This window comes from Cetorhinus maximus, chromosome 12 (genome assembly GCF_964194155.1).
Source record: "Cetorhinus maximus chromosome 12, sCetMax3.hap1.1, whole genome shotgun sequence".
Lineage (NCBI taxonomy): Eukaryota > Metazoa > Chordata > Chondrichthyes > Lamniformes > Cetorhinidae > Cetorhinus > Cetorhinus maximus.
The window spans coordinates 14855827-14875098 of record NC_135890.1 but is presented as its reverse complement, the minus strand read 5'-3'; the positions used below and the strand labels follow the sequence as shown (position 1 = coordinate 14875098).

Here is a 19272-nt window from a genome sequence, read left to right as displayed (position 1 = left end):
AACAGCTGGCCGAGATGTCCCCCGATAACCAACCTTTTGTGAGCCATTGCAGTGATGTTTCAATGCAAAACTCTGTAATCATAAAAGACTATTGGCTTCCGCTGGAAGGAGTTATTGGTTATAATCCCCTCGCCTGATATTTTGCGGGTATGATTTAATGAATCATTACTTTGTCGCCCTGATCCCTGGAATGAACCTACCAGCCTTTATCACTGGACAAATGTACTTCTGTGACTTATTTAAACATATTAAAGTGTTCAGATTTTTAAAAATAAAACAATATGAGGCGTGCAAGAATTTGGGACAATCTCCCAGCCCGGCCTGCCACAACAGATGCTGCTCACCATCTGAGGGAATTGCAAGTGAGGAAAACAAATAAAACTGAGATAGAAAGAATGAGAGGCTCTGAACCGCACAGACAGAAACATCTACACAGGCAGAGTCAGAGATAGACGCACAGACAGAAACATCTACACAGGCAGAATCAGAGATAGACGCACAGACAGAAACATCTACACAGGCAGAGTCAGAGATAGACGCACAGACAGAAACATCTACACAGGCAGAGTCAGAGATAGACGCACAGACAGAAACATCTACACAGGCAGAGACAGAGATAGACACACAGACAGAAACATCTACACAGGCAGAGTCAGAGATAGACGCACAGACAGAAACATCTACACAGGCAGAGTCAGAGATAGACGCACAGACAGAAACATCTACACAGGCAGAATCAGAGATAGACGCACAGACAGAAACATCTACACAGGCAGAGACAGAGATAGACGCACAGACAGAAACATCTACACAGGCAGAGACAGAGATAGACACACAGACAGAAACATCTACACAGGCAGAGTCAGAGATAGACACACAGACAGAAACATCTACACAGGCAGAGTCAGAGATAGACACACAGACAGAAACATCTACACAGGCAGAGTCAGAGATAGACACACAGACAGAAACATCTACACAGGCAGAGTCAGAGATAGACACACAGACAGAAACATCTACACAGGCAGAGTCAGAGATAGACACACAGACAGAAACATCTACACAGGCAGAGTCAGAGATAGACACACAGACAGAAACATCTACACAGGCAGAGTCAGAGATAGACGCACAGACAGAAACATCTACACAGGCAGAGACAGAGATAGACGCACAGACAGAAACATCTACACAGGCAGAGTCAGAGATAGACGCACAGACAGAAACATCTACACAGGCAGAGTCAGAGGTAGACGCACAGACAGAAACATCTATGCAGGCAGTGTCAGAGATAGATGCACAGACAGAAGCAGCTAAACAGACAGACAGTGATACAGAGACAGACACAGAGACAGTGATACAGAGGCAGATGCAGAGACAGTGATACAGAGGCAGGCGCACAGACATTGATACAGAGACAGACACAGAGACAGTGATACAGAGGCAGACGCACAGGCAGTGATACAGAGACAGGTGCACAGGCAGTGATACAGAGACAGACGCATAGACAGTGATACAGAGACAGGTACATGCAGACTCGGGACAGCCACAGACACAACCACACAGATACAGAGCTAGGCACAGACACATTCCTTTCAAATACACATGGGCACATGCACACATTCTTCATTAACACACACACTCTTCACAAACACACTCTTTGCAATTAAACACACACACACATTTCTCGTGCACACATTTCTCTATCACACACACACACACACATTTCTCTCTCTCTCTCATACAAGCACACACACATATATTTCTCTCAAACACGCACCCATTTCTCCACACATGCAGAGACACACACACTTCTCTTTCTCACACACACACACTTCTCACGCACACACACTTGTCTCTCTCACACATGCACACACACACTTCTCTCTCACACATGCAGACACACTCCACAGAAATAGAGTGGGCGGAGAGAAAACAAAGAAACAAACCAAGAGGAAAAAGGTGAAGATGTGCAGGAAATAATAAGCGGGAAGAAGATTAATAATGGGAGAAAGTAAAAATAAAATAGGATGAGGGGAAAGTGATGATAGATAGAAAAGTAGACTAAGAGTGCAAAGAGCAAGAAGAGGAAGAAGCAAAATAGCACGGCAGCTAGTGAGAGTGTAAAGGAATCCAGCAAGAGGAGTAATAGGCAAAATAGAAGTAGCAAAAAACTCTCAGAAGAGAAATCCAATGATAGCAAACAATAAATTCAAAATCTGAATATAAAATCTGAGCTGAGTAATCTTCCTGAGTGTAGATGAAGTACAGAAAGAAGGTTTGATTCTTCTCCTCTTGACTGTGTCTGCGCAGCAACAGGAAGTATGCCTTCAGATAGTGAACTCTGTTTCTTGTCGTGAAGCTAATAATTATTCAACCTGCATATTCGGCCCTTGGATTTTTTAATTAAAACTGAAGCATTCTTTTTCCCTTCCTCTGTGTGTGACTAACAAAGGTTTTCCTGAGATCTCTCTGATGAATTAGAAAGGGTACCGTGTGCGAGGGCACAGATTACAGTGTACGCATTGGCAAAGTGGTGGTTATCGCAATGAAGTTATCCGCACCCATCCTGCAGCGTTTGTGTCTCAGTTGAGAGAACTTGACCTCAAACCCTGTTCTCCGGTGAGATTTCTAGTTGAATGTTCCTGATTTTGGTGTGGATATAGTCAGGCCCTAAGCTGTGGCATTCCCTCCCCCAATCTCTCCTCTTTTAATATGCTCCTTTCGGAACCTACCACCTTGACAAAGCTTTTGGTCACCTGCCCTAATATGCCCTTATGTAGCTCATTTTGTATAATTAAGCTCCAGTCAAACCTTAGGACAGTTTCCCATGTTAAAGATGATATATAAATGCAAGTTTTAAAACATTCTTTCAAGGGATGTGGGCATCGCTGGCAAGGCCAACATTTGTTGCCCATCCCCAATTGCCCTCGAGAAGGTGGTGATGAGCCGCCGCCTTAAACCGCTGCAGTCCATGTGGTGTCGGTATGTCCACAGTGTACCAATCACACTAAATAATACCCCACTGGAAGTGGTTCGCAAATTCTGCTACCTCGGGTCCACGGGTGACGACCAATTTACTCCTTGATGCGGAACTTGATGCACGCATAGGGAAAGCAGCTACCACCTCTGGCCAACTTGGGAAACATGAAGATCAAACTGATCCTTAAGACCAAGCTGATAAGGCTTATAAGGCCTGCGTTCTCAGCACGTTGTATGGCTGTGAAACAAGCTCAGCAGTTTCCACCTTTGCTGTCCGCGGTGTGTTGTCTGTACGCTGGCGGGTCAAAATTATGAAGGCAGCCATCCTTTCAGAGCAGATCTCAACAGGTTTGTCAGCACTCCTCAAACTGAGGCGCCCGCAGGATGGAAGATGGTTGTATACCCAGGGGTTTTCTGTATGGTGAGGTAGCCAGAGCCAGACAACCTGTAGGATGCCCAAAGATCCATTTCAAGGACGCTTGCAAGTGTTGACTTGAAGGGTCGAGACATCAATTATCGCTCTTGGGAGTCACCAGCTGATGACAGAGGAAACGGCGACACCTTCGGTGTGCAGGTGTGCACCACCATGAACACCATTGGCTACAGTAGTTCAATAGTTAGCATGAACACCAAAAACAGCAATCCACAATGACACTCGGTAGCTTCATGTGTGGCACTTGTGGCAGAACCTGACTCGCAAGGATTGGCCCCTTCAGTCATCAGCAAAGATTCATCACATTCAGACACCCCATCTGAAATGGGGCTGTTTGCTGCACGTTCTTAATCTTTCGTAGATGGAAGGATGCTGACGATATTGCTTAACCATGGTGGTCCTTGAGGGAGCAAAATCCCGTTAGCATTCGAGCAATTCTTGTTGGTGAGCTGATCAAGAGATGGAGCCCATGTTGACCAGCTGGATTGTCCTAATTTCTGGAGGATTGTGCAAATCAGCTGCAGCTCATTGGGTAGAACTCTTGACTCTGAGTCAGAAGGTTATGGGTTCAAGCCCCACTTGAATCTGGAGGACAAAATCTAGGCTGAGACTCCAGTGCAGTCCTGAGTGAGTGCTGTTCTGTGGCAAGAAACACCTTTCAGATGTGACTCTAAACTGAGCCTCTTTGTTCCCTCTCAGGTGGATGTAAAAAAAATAGTGACACTATTTCAGACAGGGAGTCTATGAGCAGGGGAGCCCTTCCTGGTTCAATATTTAACCCCCAATCAACATCACTAAAAAGAGATAGTCATTAATGTTTGAGAGATCTTGTTCTGCACAAACTGGCTGCTGTATTTCCCTGCATTGCGCCAGTGACTACATTTCAAAAGTGCTTAATTAGATGTAACATGCTTTGGGACATTGTGCTGTTGGATGCAAGGTTTTTTTTCTTCAGTCATGGAGAGGTTAATGCTGGGAAGCTGATAACTGAAAGTTACTCCCAAAGAGTTAACTTTTTTGGGGATGGGGGAGTCAAAGGGAATGCAGTAAAGTGCGGGTTGAATCCTTCAGATTGAATTAAATCAACATCGCTAGGCATAATGTTCAATGGTTTCTTACAGATTTCAACCGAGGCCCGTGAATGTCAGAGAAAATAAGAGTAGTGCAGGTTAAAATGGAAATCGTTTGAGAGACATTCGATTTACACTTTGATCTCAGTATCAAAAATCAGGTCTGTCTTACAAGGATTTAAACTTTGTTCTATGAATAAGCTGTATGATTAAGGTTCAGTGGAAGGAGGGGTAGCAATGAAAGAGTTGAGGGTGTCTCACTCACATGCTATGTATGATGTGCCTGGTTTGCTAATTAACACACAGGCAGTCATGAATACTGATTCACAAACACTGAGTGTCTCCTGTGGTACAGAATAGGCCCATGGGGATGTCTTGGGGAGGACGGAACTATTTTGACCCATGATTTCCTGAATTGCTGCCCAGCCTCTGTCCTTGTGCATGTGCCCTCCATGTGTGTCACCCTCCTTTTGATTCAGAGCATGCTTCACACTGTTCACTTGCCCAGTGACACTGGCAAAGAGAAGCAAACATTTTGCATTGAGCCCTTTAACTTAGCCCGCAGTGTTTTCTGAAGGATTCAAAGGACGTTTACAGGGAGATGCTACTTTGCCAAAAAGGACAGCAGCAAACTCAAAAACAAATGCAAAGCAATCGAGGGCAATGACCGAGGTACTGAAAACCAGACCAAGCCATGGTTTTAGATTTCAAGGACCTTTAGCTTGTTAGAGGAGAGGGAAGAGAGGAGAAAGTATGAAGGTCCACAGAATGTGGGAGGGCAAGAAGGATCTAATGCAACCGAGTGGATTTCAGCACCAAATACAGATGTGGGCAGCTAGAAGAGCATGTGGAATAGCCTAGCTGACACTTGGGAGGATTAAGATCCATTGTAGCAATGGTAAAGACAGGAAGGTTTGCAATGGAGAGGCTGAGAGATAGAAGGGCTTGGAGCTTTCAGATGAAACCATCCCCTCTTGCATTTATAAGTGAGAAGTTTCCAGCTGCTTTGTCAGAGTTGTGCTTTGCTGATCAGTAACTTTGCGGCTGGAATGTCAAGCAACATAAGGGCAAAGAACAATGCAACACAGGAGGAGGTCATTTGACTCATCAGGCCCACGCCAGCTCTTTGAAAGCGCTATCTAATTAATCCCACCCCCCTCCTCTGCTCTTTCCTTTTCAAGTCTTTATCCAACTCCCTTTTGAAAGTTACCATTGAATCTGCTCCCAGCTCCCTTTCAGGCAGTGAATCCCAAATCACAACTTGCTGCATAAAAAGAAAAATTCCCCCTCATCTCCTCTCTGGTTTTTTTTGGCAAATGGGCTCAGGAGAAAATTTATTAATAACGCGCATTGGATGTCCACGTGACATGCCATCCAAGTAGCTCAGCAGAATCTCGCGTTGAAAAGACATAGATAGGTTGTGGTTCCGTCCCCTCGGTCAATTGGTGGACAGTCCAACACTGGTTAGAAGGGATGGGTAAAGGCAGGTACATGGAGTTAGGTTGCAGCTCAGCCATGATGTAGGAAATGTGGCAGCCAATTTACGCACAGCAAGATCCCACAAACCGCAATGTGATAATCACCAGATAATCTGTTTTTAGTGGTGCCTACTCCTATTCCTTTCAAAAGGGAGTTGGATAAAGACTTGAAAAGGAAAGAGCAGAGGAGGGGGGTGGGATTAATTAGATAGCACTTTCAAAGAGCTGGCGTGGGTCTGATGAGTCAAATGACCTCCTCCTGTGTTGCATTGTTCTTTGCCCTTATGTTGCTTGACATTCCAGCCGCAAAGTTACTGATCAGCAACGACAACTCTGACAAAGCAGCTGGAAACTTCTCACTTATTACAATTTCTTATGTTACTGTGTCACTTGAGGGATAAATATTAACCAGAACACCAGGGATAACAATCCTGCTCATCTTCAAAATAGTGGCCATGGGATCTTTTACATTTGAGCAACCTAGAAGCAAGGTTTTTGGAAACAATTGCACTGCCTGCTGACTCAGAGCCAGGAGATCACTTCAACAGAATTGACACTTAACCCCAACTGACCTCACATGAGAGCTGGTTGGTAATCAGCATGGGGACTCAACCGGGAGAAGCATCACAGAAGGTCCTAATCCTGCCCTCACTGGACATTGATACAAACTCACTCTCCAGAAAGGTTAACTGATCTCAGAAACAATCATCCCACTCAGATGAGGATTATATGGCTACAGGTTGAGAACCACACACGGTTTCACAAAGCAGAGAGGGAGAGAGAGAAAGAGAGAAAGAGCTCGTCAGGGTAGCCTTCTGTCCTCAGCCTTTCTGCAACAAGACTGAAAACAAAACCACAGATTCAAACTTAAGGTTTGCTTCTGCCATATGATTACCTTTAAGCTTTTCATTAATTAAGATTCTTTGCAGTTCAAGACAAACAAACAACCCCCTCTCAAGAACCATGCAACGTGATTTCTTGGATGAGGCCTGCTTGTTGACAGCTCCAAGGTGAACTTATGACCCTTCTTTAAAAAAAATAAATAAATTCTCGGCAGCCTCCAAATGTTCAAGCACTGCCATGTCCTTTCATATTTTAAAAAGTAAAACCCAATCTAAAGAGTGACGATTCTCACAAGACAGCAGCGTTTCCTCATCTGACGCCTAAGCACTCTGGGAAAAGGAGGTGTCTTTTGGGCAGGATTTACTGATTTGTGTTGATAAAGTGTTTGAAGTTCATCTCCTGCGTTTAATTGAATCTGGTTGCACAGTGACAGGTAAATCAGAATGATGTGCAGTGATCGAAATTCTCAGCAACTCCTCCTCATCTGGTTAACAGGAATAACCAGCGCTGATGGGGAGTGAGGTGTGCACTCTACATCAGTTGTCAACGGGATCAGGTTTGCATTCCCTCGAGTATGGACGATTAATAGATGATCAAATTGAGGTGTTCAAAACGAGTTAAAAGATTTGATAGGGCAGCTGGGGAGAAACTGTTTCCGCTGGTGGGAAAGTCTGGAACAAGGGGGCATTAAAGGGGGCTGGGCCAGTCAGGGGTGATGTCAGGAAGCACCTCATCATGCAAAAACCAGGAACACCCCCAACATTATAAAGGAGAATGGACGGGTGAGAGCCCTTTCTTGGGTTCATTTGGATGAGTGGCTTGCAACAAGTTGCATTCATACAGGTATCTCCTGATTAGAACACATTCAAATAACGCGCTTTCATTTTACAGCAGTTTCCTTATAAGGGAACCTTTTTGAACAGTGCTACCAGCTGGTTCTCAGGATGTCAGTTGTTAGAGTGGGTCTAAGGCACCAGACTTAAAGGATGTGATTCCTTTCCTTGCAGTGGCTTGGTGAATTCTGGTCCCTTTCTAGGGGCGTGGGCTCAAACCCCACTCCTGACATTCCCTTGGGGGCAGGTGGGTGGCATAGTGGCATTGTTACTGGACGAGTAGTCCTGAGGTCCAGGGTAATGTTCTGGGTAACCTGAGTTCGAATCCCACCATGGCAGATGATGAAATTTGAACTCAATAAGATTCTTTATTGACCATGAAAACATTGCCAATGGTCATTAAAAACCCATTCATTAATGTCCTTCAGGGAAAGAAATCTGCCCTCCTTACCTGGTCTGGCCTACATGTGACTCCAGACCCACAGCAATGTGGCTAATTCTTAAATTCCCTCTAAACAAGGGCAATTTGGGATGGGCAATAAATGCCAACCTAGCCAGCGACACCTACATCCCATGAACGAATCTAAAAAAAATAGCGGCAACCTCAATTTTTGATTTGGCGTGGTTGGTAAGTTATGAATGATCAATATTTTCAAACCCGTTTCTCGGTATAATGTGTATTTTTTTCATATAAACTCTCTACCAAAGTGCATACTGTGCGCTACAGGACATTAATGTTTAAGATAGAGCTATACAATACTGTACAGCACAGTATTGAACGATATAGTGTGCTGTATGTATATTACAGTTTGCCATTACAAAAAGGTAAAATGTTTATAAAATACCTTCTCACATCAGTACGTTATTCATATAAATTTTGTCAAACTGCATTTCATAAGAAGGAATTTTACATTATTGCGCATGGGTAAAGAAACACGCCAATATCGAACTTGCTTCTCAGTTAGTTAGTGAGCCAGATGGCGAGGAATCTCCTACAGACTCACTTGACTAATCTTCAATCTCCACCACGCTTTAAATTCCAGTTTCAGTAAGCAAGAGTCTTCCCATTTCATAGGTGAGTCGATAAAACAATTTTCATAACATTTTGTAACTTATTCATGTGTTTCTGTGTTTAATTAATATGTAAAAATAGGTTTTTAATCTAATAATTACAGGTCAGGAACATTACATGCCCTTATTACAAGTTTTCTTAGGGGAAAATTATTTTCGTTTAGCACATTTTCATTTAGCACGTCGTTTTTCAGGAACACATTAGGTGCGCTAAACGAAAGATAGCTGCCTAGCACTTTTAATGTCAGAGAACACTGTTGAGACGCTTCACAGGAACATTATAAAACAAAATCTGAGACTCAACCACTTAAAGCGATATAGGGCAAATGGCCAAAAGCTTGGTCAAAGGGGTCAGTTTTAAGGAGTATCTTAAAGGAGGAAAGAGGGGTAGGGAGACAGCTGAAAGCACGGCTGTCAATGGTGGAGTGACGAAAATGGGGGAAGCACAGGAGACGAGTACTGAGGAACCCAGAGATCACAAAGAGAAGCTGCCTAGGCGCTAAGCTCTGGAATTCCATCCCTAAACTTCCCTGCCCCTCAAGCTGCAGTCATCGCTTTTCTTTGGTGCTTCCAATAGCTGCGTTACTGTCACTTCTGGACAGATCCCAGTCATGCACCGGGGCAGGAGGAATCTGAGGGAGTGCGCCACCTTTGTTGTGCGCGGTGCTGTGAAGCGAACTGACCTAATGAAATACAGAATATGGAGTTGCTGGTACTCAATATCACTGTACAATGGGACAGTAAATGGGCCATTAGGCTGGCTTCCCAGAGGCTGTTCCTTTTAAAAGCAACTCGAGGACATTTCTAAGGCGTGTAGAACAGCTGCACATTGTATTATTACTTGCTTTGGATTCTTCGAGTGAGAGCTGCTTGCATGAGCCCGTCTGTAGCTTTCATTACTGACTCAGCTACTGAATACTGCGCTCTAAGTTGTATCATTGTCTAATTCACTCATGGCTTTGTCCCATGGATCAATAAAGGATGTAAACATACTTCTTCAGTTGTAAGAGGAAGCGTTGCTTTATTTTTTTGCATGGGGTTGTACATTTGGGTGAATTATTTAAATGCAAGCTATTAACTTTCTGGAAGCCACTGCTGAGTTTCTGAAATCGGAATTTTGATGATTTTCGTGTTCATGTTTGAATTTTTGCTTCTCCCAGGAGAGTGCATGGGGGTAGTGGGGGGGTTGGGTTGGTGGCTGGTGAGAGGGAAGAAATGTCTAGTTATGATGCATTAGCTACCATGGAGTGTGCAGCGGGACTAATGGATCGGCCTATAAAAATATTTTTAAAAAGAAAACTGCATTTATATAGCACCATTCATGACCTCAGGACTTTCCAAAGTGCCAATGAAGTACTTTTGAAGTTTTGTCACTGTTATAATCTAAGAAACATGGCAGAAAATTTGTGCACAGCAAGCTCCCAGAAACAGCAATGTGATAATGACTAGATAATCTCTTTTAGTGATGTTGCTTAAGGGATGACGGTGGCTATAATACCCTTGTTCTTCAAAATTGGCCCACTGGACTTTTTTATGTCCACCTGAAGGGTCAGACAGAGCCTTGATTTATTGTCTCGTCCAAAAGACAGCACTCCCTCGGTATTGCACTGGAGTGTTAGTCTAGATTTGCTTGCTAAAGTCTCTGGGACTTAAGTCCGTGACCTTCCGATTCATGGACCAGGCTGGCACCCGTTAATCATAGATCTTAGTCTGAATGATGTGACGGCTGGGTAGAGCTCAGTGTGTGATGATTTGGGTTTCCCCTGACAAGTGAGTTTGTAATCACAGCCCTGCTGTTACTGATGTGTCCTGACAGGAGGAGAGAGGAGGGATTTGGGACAAGATTCGGAGCATGTGGAGCCTTGAAAGACTTATCCCACCTCTTTTCTGGCTTTGTATATGGCATGTGGCCTAGGTAGCTCAAACAAAGGTTACCGAAGGAAAGAAATTAGAGAAAATAATTGGCGGCAGCAATTATGTGAAGGTAATCTCACAGAGAGGATCAGGAAGGTATAATCCTTAACACTTTCTAACAGCTCTCATTCACTTTGTAACAGGAAACCTGATGACTCTGGACAATATTTATCCTGAATCAACACCTTGAAAAATACAGATCACCTGATCATTGCTATTTACTCTGTGCAAATTGACTGGCATATTGGCAAATGATTTGCAGGACAGCATGATGAGATTGTCCCCAAATGTTTCTGTTGGTTAAGAGGTTGAGCAGCTGAGACAAAGTGACCAAGAAGGCCTTGAGTTTCATTCCAGGTCTGTGTTGAGTTTGCTGATCTCAGACCTGGGAGCAGGGTGAACTGTAGGATTAGCATCGCAAAGGAAGATTAGATGGAGTCCCTGGTTCGGTTCACTAATCAGCGACACATGCAGTACGTGCGGACTTTGGATAGGATTGGGCTCGGCTGTGATGGGGTTTCCCACTTTGATGATCTATGGGGGTGAGGTGTGAGTGCTGAGCAACTGAAACTTTACCCTAGCAAAAAGTCAACCCGTCCATGGTGTTGGCTGTGGCTCAGTGGACTGTACTCTCACCTCCTGAGTCAGGCGGTTGGGTTCAAGTCCCACTCCAGAGACCTGAGCACAAAATTCAGGCTGACACTCCAGTGCAGTACTGAGGGAGCGATGCACTGTTGTAGGTGCTGTTTTTCAGGTGAAAAGTTAAACCTGCCATTTCTGGTGAATGTAACAGATTCCATGGTGCTATAATGAAGAAGAGTAAGGCAGTTGTCCTCAGTGTCCTGGACAATATTTATCCTTAACCAACACTTTTATCTCAGTGCTGTGCCCAGATTGGCTCCATCCCCTGTTCGTCACTTCAAAAGCACCTGATCACTGTAGAACCCACTGGGCCATGAAAAGCAGCCTATAATACCCAAGTTCTTTCTGTTCAGCAAGAAAAAGAGGAAAGTAGATAATAAAAAAAAAGCAGTAAAAAGATTCTCCTCCTGACCTATCCTCTAAATTGTATAGGGCAGAAATAAGATGCTTTGCTGCCAATCTGAGCCCTGCTAGGTGAAAGCACAGGTTTAGAATCTGTGCTCCCCACCACCCACCCCCATGCTCACGGCTGGTAAAAGTCTGTGCCGATGACAAACCTCAAGATTCCTGCTGTAAGATGGTTATTTGTGTGTGTGGCAGTAATGGTCCCTGTGATTCTGTATCCATCTCGGCTTTTGCAGCTGACATTTAATGTTTGGGTCCTGGTTAGCAAGTACAACTTCTTTTGTTCACCTTGCAAGAAAGATGAGACTTGTGTTTGTTTTGAGAAAGGTCTTTGGGTGCCCAAGGGGTGTTAGAGGCACTTTGTGTTTCCACTGCTCATCTCTACCCTATCTTTCCCCATGTCACCGTCCCCTCCTCCCTAGCCTGAGGTAACTCTGCTGCGGAACATCGATGAATAGGTCAAACAGGGAAGGTTAACATCATTTCTCCAAGCTCTACAGCTCTCCCTTGTACCTTCTTGTGTTCCTATGTGATCTCTCTTCTGTATTCTCTTGTTCAGTTTTGACCTCTCTGAACTTTTTGTATTTGTTTGCTGTCATCTACCTTCCAGTGCACTCACTTCCCAGGCACTCTTTCCCACATTCTGTGCTTCTTTTTATTGTTTGTCCTCTGGCATTCCTTTGTGCTGCTGGGGGTTAAGCCAACCTGATGTACAGAGTATTCTGAATAATATTCAGGCAGTAGAGCCTGAGGCACTATTGACTGTGAGGGATTGGGTAATGCAATAGCATTGATGGAGGTGTAGCTTAGACATCTTAATTCTTTCATGTGATGTGGGCATTGCTGGTAAAGCTAGCATTTGTTGCCCATCCCTAATTGAGGACACTTAAGAGTCAACCACATTGCTCAGAGTTTGGAGTCACATGTAGGCCAGACTGGGTAAGGAGAGCAGATTTCCTTCCCTAAAGGCATTGGTATGGGTTTTTACAACAATTGATGATAATTTCATGGCCATCATGACTGAGACTAGCTTTCAATTCCAGATTTATTGATTGAATTTAAATTCCACCAGCTGCCGTGGTGGGATTTGAACCCATGTTCCCAGAGCATTAGGCTGAGCCTCTTGATAACAACTCCCGTGACATTACCACTGCGCCACCATCTCCCCCAAATTTGACTATGAAGGACAGGAAGCTGCGCACACTTGCTTAGAAAATATTCAGGAAGAATTGGGTAGGAAACAAAAATTGTGGGATTCGTCATACATTTCATCGCTAGAATGTGAGAATGATAATTGATGGAAAGCTGAACCTGTTTGGTTAGAGTTACAGAATGAGAGGGGATTGGCTACCCTATTGAACGATTATTGAACAGATGAAAAGGTAAAGAGCAGAGTTGTTTAGAAGCGAGAAAGGGAATCTTATTGCAGATGAATGGTTCTGGTGATGAACCTGTTTTCATAATGTTAGTGAAGAATAAATATTGGCCAGGACACCATTGAGAACTCCCCCGCTCTTTCCCACATACAACCATGGGATCTTTTGCATCCATCTGAGAGGGCTGGCAGGATGTTGATTTTTTTCTCCTCCTAGGCAGTCCCTCAGGATTGAAGATGACTTGGTTCCACCCCGGTTCAATGGGTTCTGAGATGGCTGATTAGTCCAATGCGCAATCTGTAGACTCTGCCACATTCAGGGCAGGTGGTGCTTGAAGGGTTGGGTAGATGGGTTGTTTGGAGGTTTGTGCGCTCCCTCCAATGTCTCGAATTTGCCTCTGCATGTTCCCAAAGAAGCCTCTCAATGTGTTCGATGCCTTCCTGAATAGACCTCTTCCATTTTGGTTGGTCACAGGCCAAGGACTCGTATGAGTCAGTGGGGATGTTTGACTTCATCAGGGATACTTTGGAGACACGCCTAAAGTGTTTCCTCTGTCCTCCTGGGAGTCTCCTGCCATGACCACGTTCCACATAGAGTTGCTTTGGGAGTCTGGTGTCAGGCATGCAAACGATATGCCCTGCCCAGCGGAGCAGGTTTTGAGTAATTAGCACCTCAATGACTTGGGAGTGGATGCTGCTGTTGGACTGCCTTTCTTGCTACTGGATTTGGAGGATCTTGCAAAGACATCGCGGGTGGCACTTCTCCTATGTTTTGATATACCTGCTTTGGGTTGCCCAAGCCTCTGAACCAGATAAGAAGTGCGAGGATCACTGCTGCGTAATAAATCATGATCTTAGTCTTGGGTTTGAGATCCCGATCCTCAAATACTCTTTTCCTCAGTTGGCTGAAGGCTGAGCTGGCACATTGGAGGCAACGATGAATTTCGTCATCTATAATCTATCCTCATTGAGTGTAGACTCCCAAGACATGGTAAATGGTTCATATTTTCCAGGATCTCTCCATTGATGGGGAAGGGGGTTGAAAGTTTCATTCAAAGGATGGCATCTTCAACAGTGCAGCACTCCTTCAGTGCTGCACTGGAGTGTTGGCCTTGCACAGTTGAGGCTTCTGGAGTGGACCATCAACTCATGACCTTCTGACTCGCGAGTGAAGGTACTACCCAATGAGCCATGTCTAATCGCCATGCTTGGTTAAAACCTAGGATGTTTCCTAAGCCATCAAAACACTGAGGAAACAATTCATTAGCACTGCAGCAGCTATTTGGTCCATTGGGACTTTGCACAGAGAGTGAGAAGGAAGATTTTGCTCCAGTGGGACTTTGAGCAAAAGATGTGAATGGGAAGAGGGTTAATCCATTGGGATTCCATCTAATGGAAATGGGAGAGAGTTTGGCTCATTGAGATTCTTTATAATGAGTGTGAATGGCAAGAGTATTTGAACTATTTAGATTCTATATAATCGGGATGAAAAGGAAATGGTTTTGTTCAGTTGGTACTCTGTACAATGGGAGTGGCATTATGTGTGGGGCTCTGAGAAGAATTCATTGTCTTTCAGTGATATGTTTGTGAATATTTAGTTGCCTCCAGACAATGGGAATACAATACCAAAAATACTTCAGCACAGTTTAACAAGGAAAGTAGAGAAAGTAGAGGCATTTATAGCATGTTTTTAAACCTCCTCCGGATGTCCCAAAGCACTTCAACAACCAATGGATTACTCGTGAAGCGCCCTGGTTGGTGTACTGGAGGCAAACACAGCGGCCAATGTGCGCATAGCAAGATCCCACCACCAGCATTATGAAAAAAAAAATAACTGCTGATTTATTTTTGGTGGTGTTGGTTGAGGGGCAAAGGCTGCCCAGGACACTCCAGGAAATAAATTAAAACTCTATTTCTGAGAGAAATGGATATTTCACACGCAAGAGTTCTTACCAACTGCTGTGACCTGTCAATCAACAGTAACTCCTGGCTCCACAGTCTGGAGCAAGTGGCATTAGGGAAGATTGTGGTCACAGTGGGGTGTACGCAGGCAGATGAAAAACGTGCCAAGTGCAATTGGTAACTGATTCCTTTAATTCTCACCTCTCAGTAGGAAACAGTCACAGACCTGGGGAAGAGAGACAGTGAATACAGTAATTTCCTGCCTCACTAATTACCTGGCGTTCAGTTAAACATTTTGGATTGTGAAACGTTTCATTTTCATCTTAAGTACACAAACCTACCCCTGTTGGTACATAACAGCCATCATTAGCATGAGATATCTCCCTGTAAACCCTGTAAATGTGATCATTGTAGTTTACATAACTCAAATAAATAGCTTGCATTCTGTACAGAAGGAATAGGAGCATTACCTAGGGCGAGTGAAAGCTCGTGGGTTGTTATATTGCTTGTGGCTCTTTAAACCTGGAGAAAGGCTTTTCGAACGTTAGGGGGTAACATTTCCCGACATCATGCTGCCCCCGGTTAGAGAATCTTGTACGGCGCATGTCTGACCTTCTGATGAGAGCTGCCATGAGTCGAGGTTCTGAGCTGGAACGAAAGAAAAGAAAGAACGTGTATTTCTGCAGCGCTGTTCACGACCTCATGACGTTCCAGATGTTTTACAACCAATCACGTGCCTTTTGAAGTGTAGTCATTGTTGTAATGTAGGGAGCACGACAGCCAATGTGCACACAGCGGGATTGCATCAGCGACAATGTGATAATGTCTAGATAGTCTGTTTGTTGCTAGTGATACTGGTTGAGGGATAAACATTGGCCAAGACACTAGGAAAACCTCCCTGCTCTCCTTTGAAATAGTGTCGCAGAATCTTTCATGTTCACCTGTGGGGATTGGCTGGGCCTTCATTTGATGTCTCAGTGAAAAGATGGCATCTCCAACAGCCTAAATTTTATGTTCAAGCCAGTGCAGTGGTATCTGAAACCTCAAACTACTGACTCGGAGGTGAGGCTGTTGCCAACCGAACCAATCTGTACGAAGTATGAAATTGGAACATTGCCCTTACTCTCTAATCCCAATGTTGGTCCACCATCATGGAATATTTTGCATAGATTTCTTTCACTCCTTTTCCTCACCAAGGCAACCACCTCAGAAGGTCCTATTACCTGGTGCGGTTCAGTTCCATAGCCGCCAGCCATCCCCTGATATTTACAAATGGAGTCACTATTGTTATCAATGAAAAAGAGTAAGTATTAATAGAATGAATATTGGACTAACCATGGATAGAGGAAATCAGCTGTGGTGGTGGACTGACTATGAATGTATTAATATCCTGTGATGTTAGATTGACCAACAATGTAGTTATGGCCCTTTCATGCTAGAGAAGCAACAGGTGTAGTTCATGGCCCTACAATGGAAGTAGGAGATGTTGTGTGATTTTGAACCTACCTTGGAGTGCGAGATGTTGTATTGGCTATGAATCATAAAAACTGGACTGTAATAGTGGGTTTCCATTTGCTATAGGAAATGTACTGTAATGCTAGATTTCTGTTTAATGCAGGAGATGAGCTGTAATATAGGACTGATCACTGGTCTAAGCAATGGCCTGTAACCTGACAACATAATGTCATGGAATATTTTATGAATGGAATGATCCCAATTTCATTGCAAGAAAGTTATAAATTTCATGTGAAAATACTATTTAGAGTTTGTATGTTCTCAAATGTTATTCCCCACTGTTGTATGATGATCTGATATTCCTTCATGTCCGGTAGGAGGCATGCGAGACTAAGCATTGGTGCCTCAATGTCTGGTCTTCCCTCAATCTGTAGGCTGCCTTTGGCTTCTACTCAATGCTCTTCCTAGTGAATTTGCTGTGATCAGTAACTCTTATTGAGATACCCCATCCTTCCTCATGTTTGGGGCAGGTTGACAATTTTGAATACCTTGCAGCACTCGCAGCTGGTTAAAGGCTTTCCATATTATAGGTGCTTTTCAATAAGAAGGCTATGAATTACTTAACTAAAAGTGTTTACAGAAGGAATAGTGGTTTAGTGCTGCCTCTGCATGTGTTATGAGTCAAGAAGATTCTGGGTTGGATCCCTAGTTCATGTTGAGTTAAATGGTCTCAACTGGGGATCAACTTGGCCTCAGCATCATCACCATTTGTCATTAACTGAAAGTGCACAGTAGGAAAACTTGCCCAACACTTAGCGTCAAATTTACATTCGAGTTCCAACCAGTTAGGTGAGGGGGCCAGAAAGTGCCCAACATCCTGGATGTATGCCGGTGATAGGTGAGTACAGTTGAGTGTGGGATAGATTGTGGGTGGAATCGTCCTCAACAAGTTGGAACTATATGCCATCAAGGCGGCTTTCTTTTCCATTGAGGAAGGGAAAAAATTGGGAGATACCGGGGAAATAAAATGTGCTGCTAAGCCCTGGAGACGTTCTACTTGTGATCACATAAATGACTAATAAGTACAAGCTTCAGGAAATGTTAGTGATGAATAATATAGAAGTTTTTAAAAACTGAAAGATGTTCAGTAAGTGATATCTCTCTCTCTCTCTCGTTCACAGATCCGTGTAGATGGGCCTTCCCATGGTGCCCTGCAGTATGAGACTATTCAGGTCGTGGAGAGTGGTGCCATTCTGCGAGACATGTCGTTGTCCATGGATCATCAATACCTCTATGTCATGTCAGAAAAGCAGGTAAGGCCCTTGCAATGTTTACAGGCCGGTTACATGGCACAGTTGTGTGGGTTATAGAGATGGAATTGGAAGTTACCAAGATTTGAATTCCAGCAAGCACTTTGGGCCCATTTCCAATAGACATTTAAAGCTCAATTTGGTGTCACATGAGGCACTGAATTTGTGAATGGCCTGGTAATGGCTGGGGAGGGTGTGAGATGGGTAAATGGAAGGGTGAGAGATCACAGATTGGAGGTGTAAAGGATAAAGATTTTCAAGTCAATTGAGGAGCTGAAGAATGAAGCAATGGTGAACAGTAGGGATGCTGGTGATAGCTGAGCACATTTGAGTATAGGATTGAATATGGGGGGCATAGTTCTTAAGTTGGAACTCAACAGTGAGTCAAGAGAGCATGGAAACTGGTATGTACTCTCAAAATGCCTTGTTGCAATGCCAAATTATTTTTTTTATTCATTCATGGGATATGGGCGTTGCTGGCTAGGTCAACATTTATTGCCTGTCCCTAACTTCCCTTGAAAAGGTGGTGGTGAGCTGCCTTCTTGAAACAATGCAGTCCATGTGGTGTAGGTACACCCACAGTGCTGTTAGGGAGGGAGTTCCAGGAAATTTGACCCTGTGACAGTGAAGGTGATATTTCTCCAAATCAGGATGGTGAGTAAGTTGGAGGGGAACTTCCAGATGGTGGTGTTCCCATGAATTTACTACCCTTATCCATCCAGATGGTAGTGGGTTTGGAAGGTGCTGTCTAAGGAGACTTGGTGAGTTCCTGCAGTGCATCTTGTAGATGGTATAAACTGCTGCTACTGTGCATCAGTGGTGGAGAGAGTGAATGTTTGTGGATGGGGTGCCAATCAAGCGGGCTGCTTTGTCCTTGATGGTGTCAAGCTTCTTGAGCGTTGTTGGAAATGTATTCATGTGTATTCGATCACACTCCTGACTTGCACCTTGTAGATGGTGGACAGGCTTTGGGGAGTCAGGAGGTGAGTTACTCGCCACAAAATTCCCAGCCTTTGGTCTGCTCTTGTAGCCACAGTATTTATATGACTAGTCCAGTTCAGTTTCTGGTCAATGGTAACCTCCAGGATGTTGATAATGGGGGTTTCAGCAATGGTAATGCCATTGAATGTCAAGGGGTTATGGTTAGATTCTCTCTTGTTGGAGATGGTCATTGCCTGGTACCTTGCCTGGCACCATTTAGCCCAAGCCTGGATATTGTCCAGATCTTGTTGCATTTGGACATGGACAGTACCTGAGGAGTCACTAATGATGCTGAACATCATGCAATCATCAGTGAGCATCCCCACTTCTGACCTTATGATGGAAGGGAGGTCATTGATGAAGTAGCTGAAGATGGTTGGGTCTGGGACACTACCCTGAGGAACTCCTGCAGTGATGTTCTACAACTGAGATGTTTGATCGCTAACAATCACAACCATCTTCCTTTGTGCTAGGTTTGACTCCAAGCAGTAGAGAGTTTTCCCCCTGATTCCCATTGACTCCAGTTTTACTAGGGCTCCTTGATGCCGCTCTTGGTCAAATGCTGCCTTGATGTCAAGGGC

At 44.1% G+C, this 19272-nt stretch overlaps 1 protein-coding gene across 4 annotated transcripts in view; it reads left to right on the top strand.

Annotated features, from left to right (window-relative positions):
- Positions 1-19272, top strand: part of plxna4 (plexin A4) — a 675025-nt gene that overhangs the window by 268187 nt on the left and 387566 nt on the right. For all 4 annotated transcript variants that reach the window (XM_078553048.1, XM_078553047.1, XM_078553046.1 and 1 more), the window contains exon 4: positions 17582-17713. In XM_078553048.1, coding sequence (XP_078409174.1) covers positions 17582-17713 — 132 coding nt within the window. The remainder of the gene's footprint in view (positions 1-17581; positions 17714-19272) is intronic.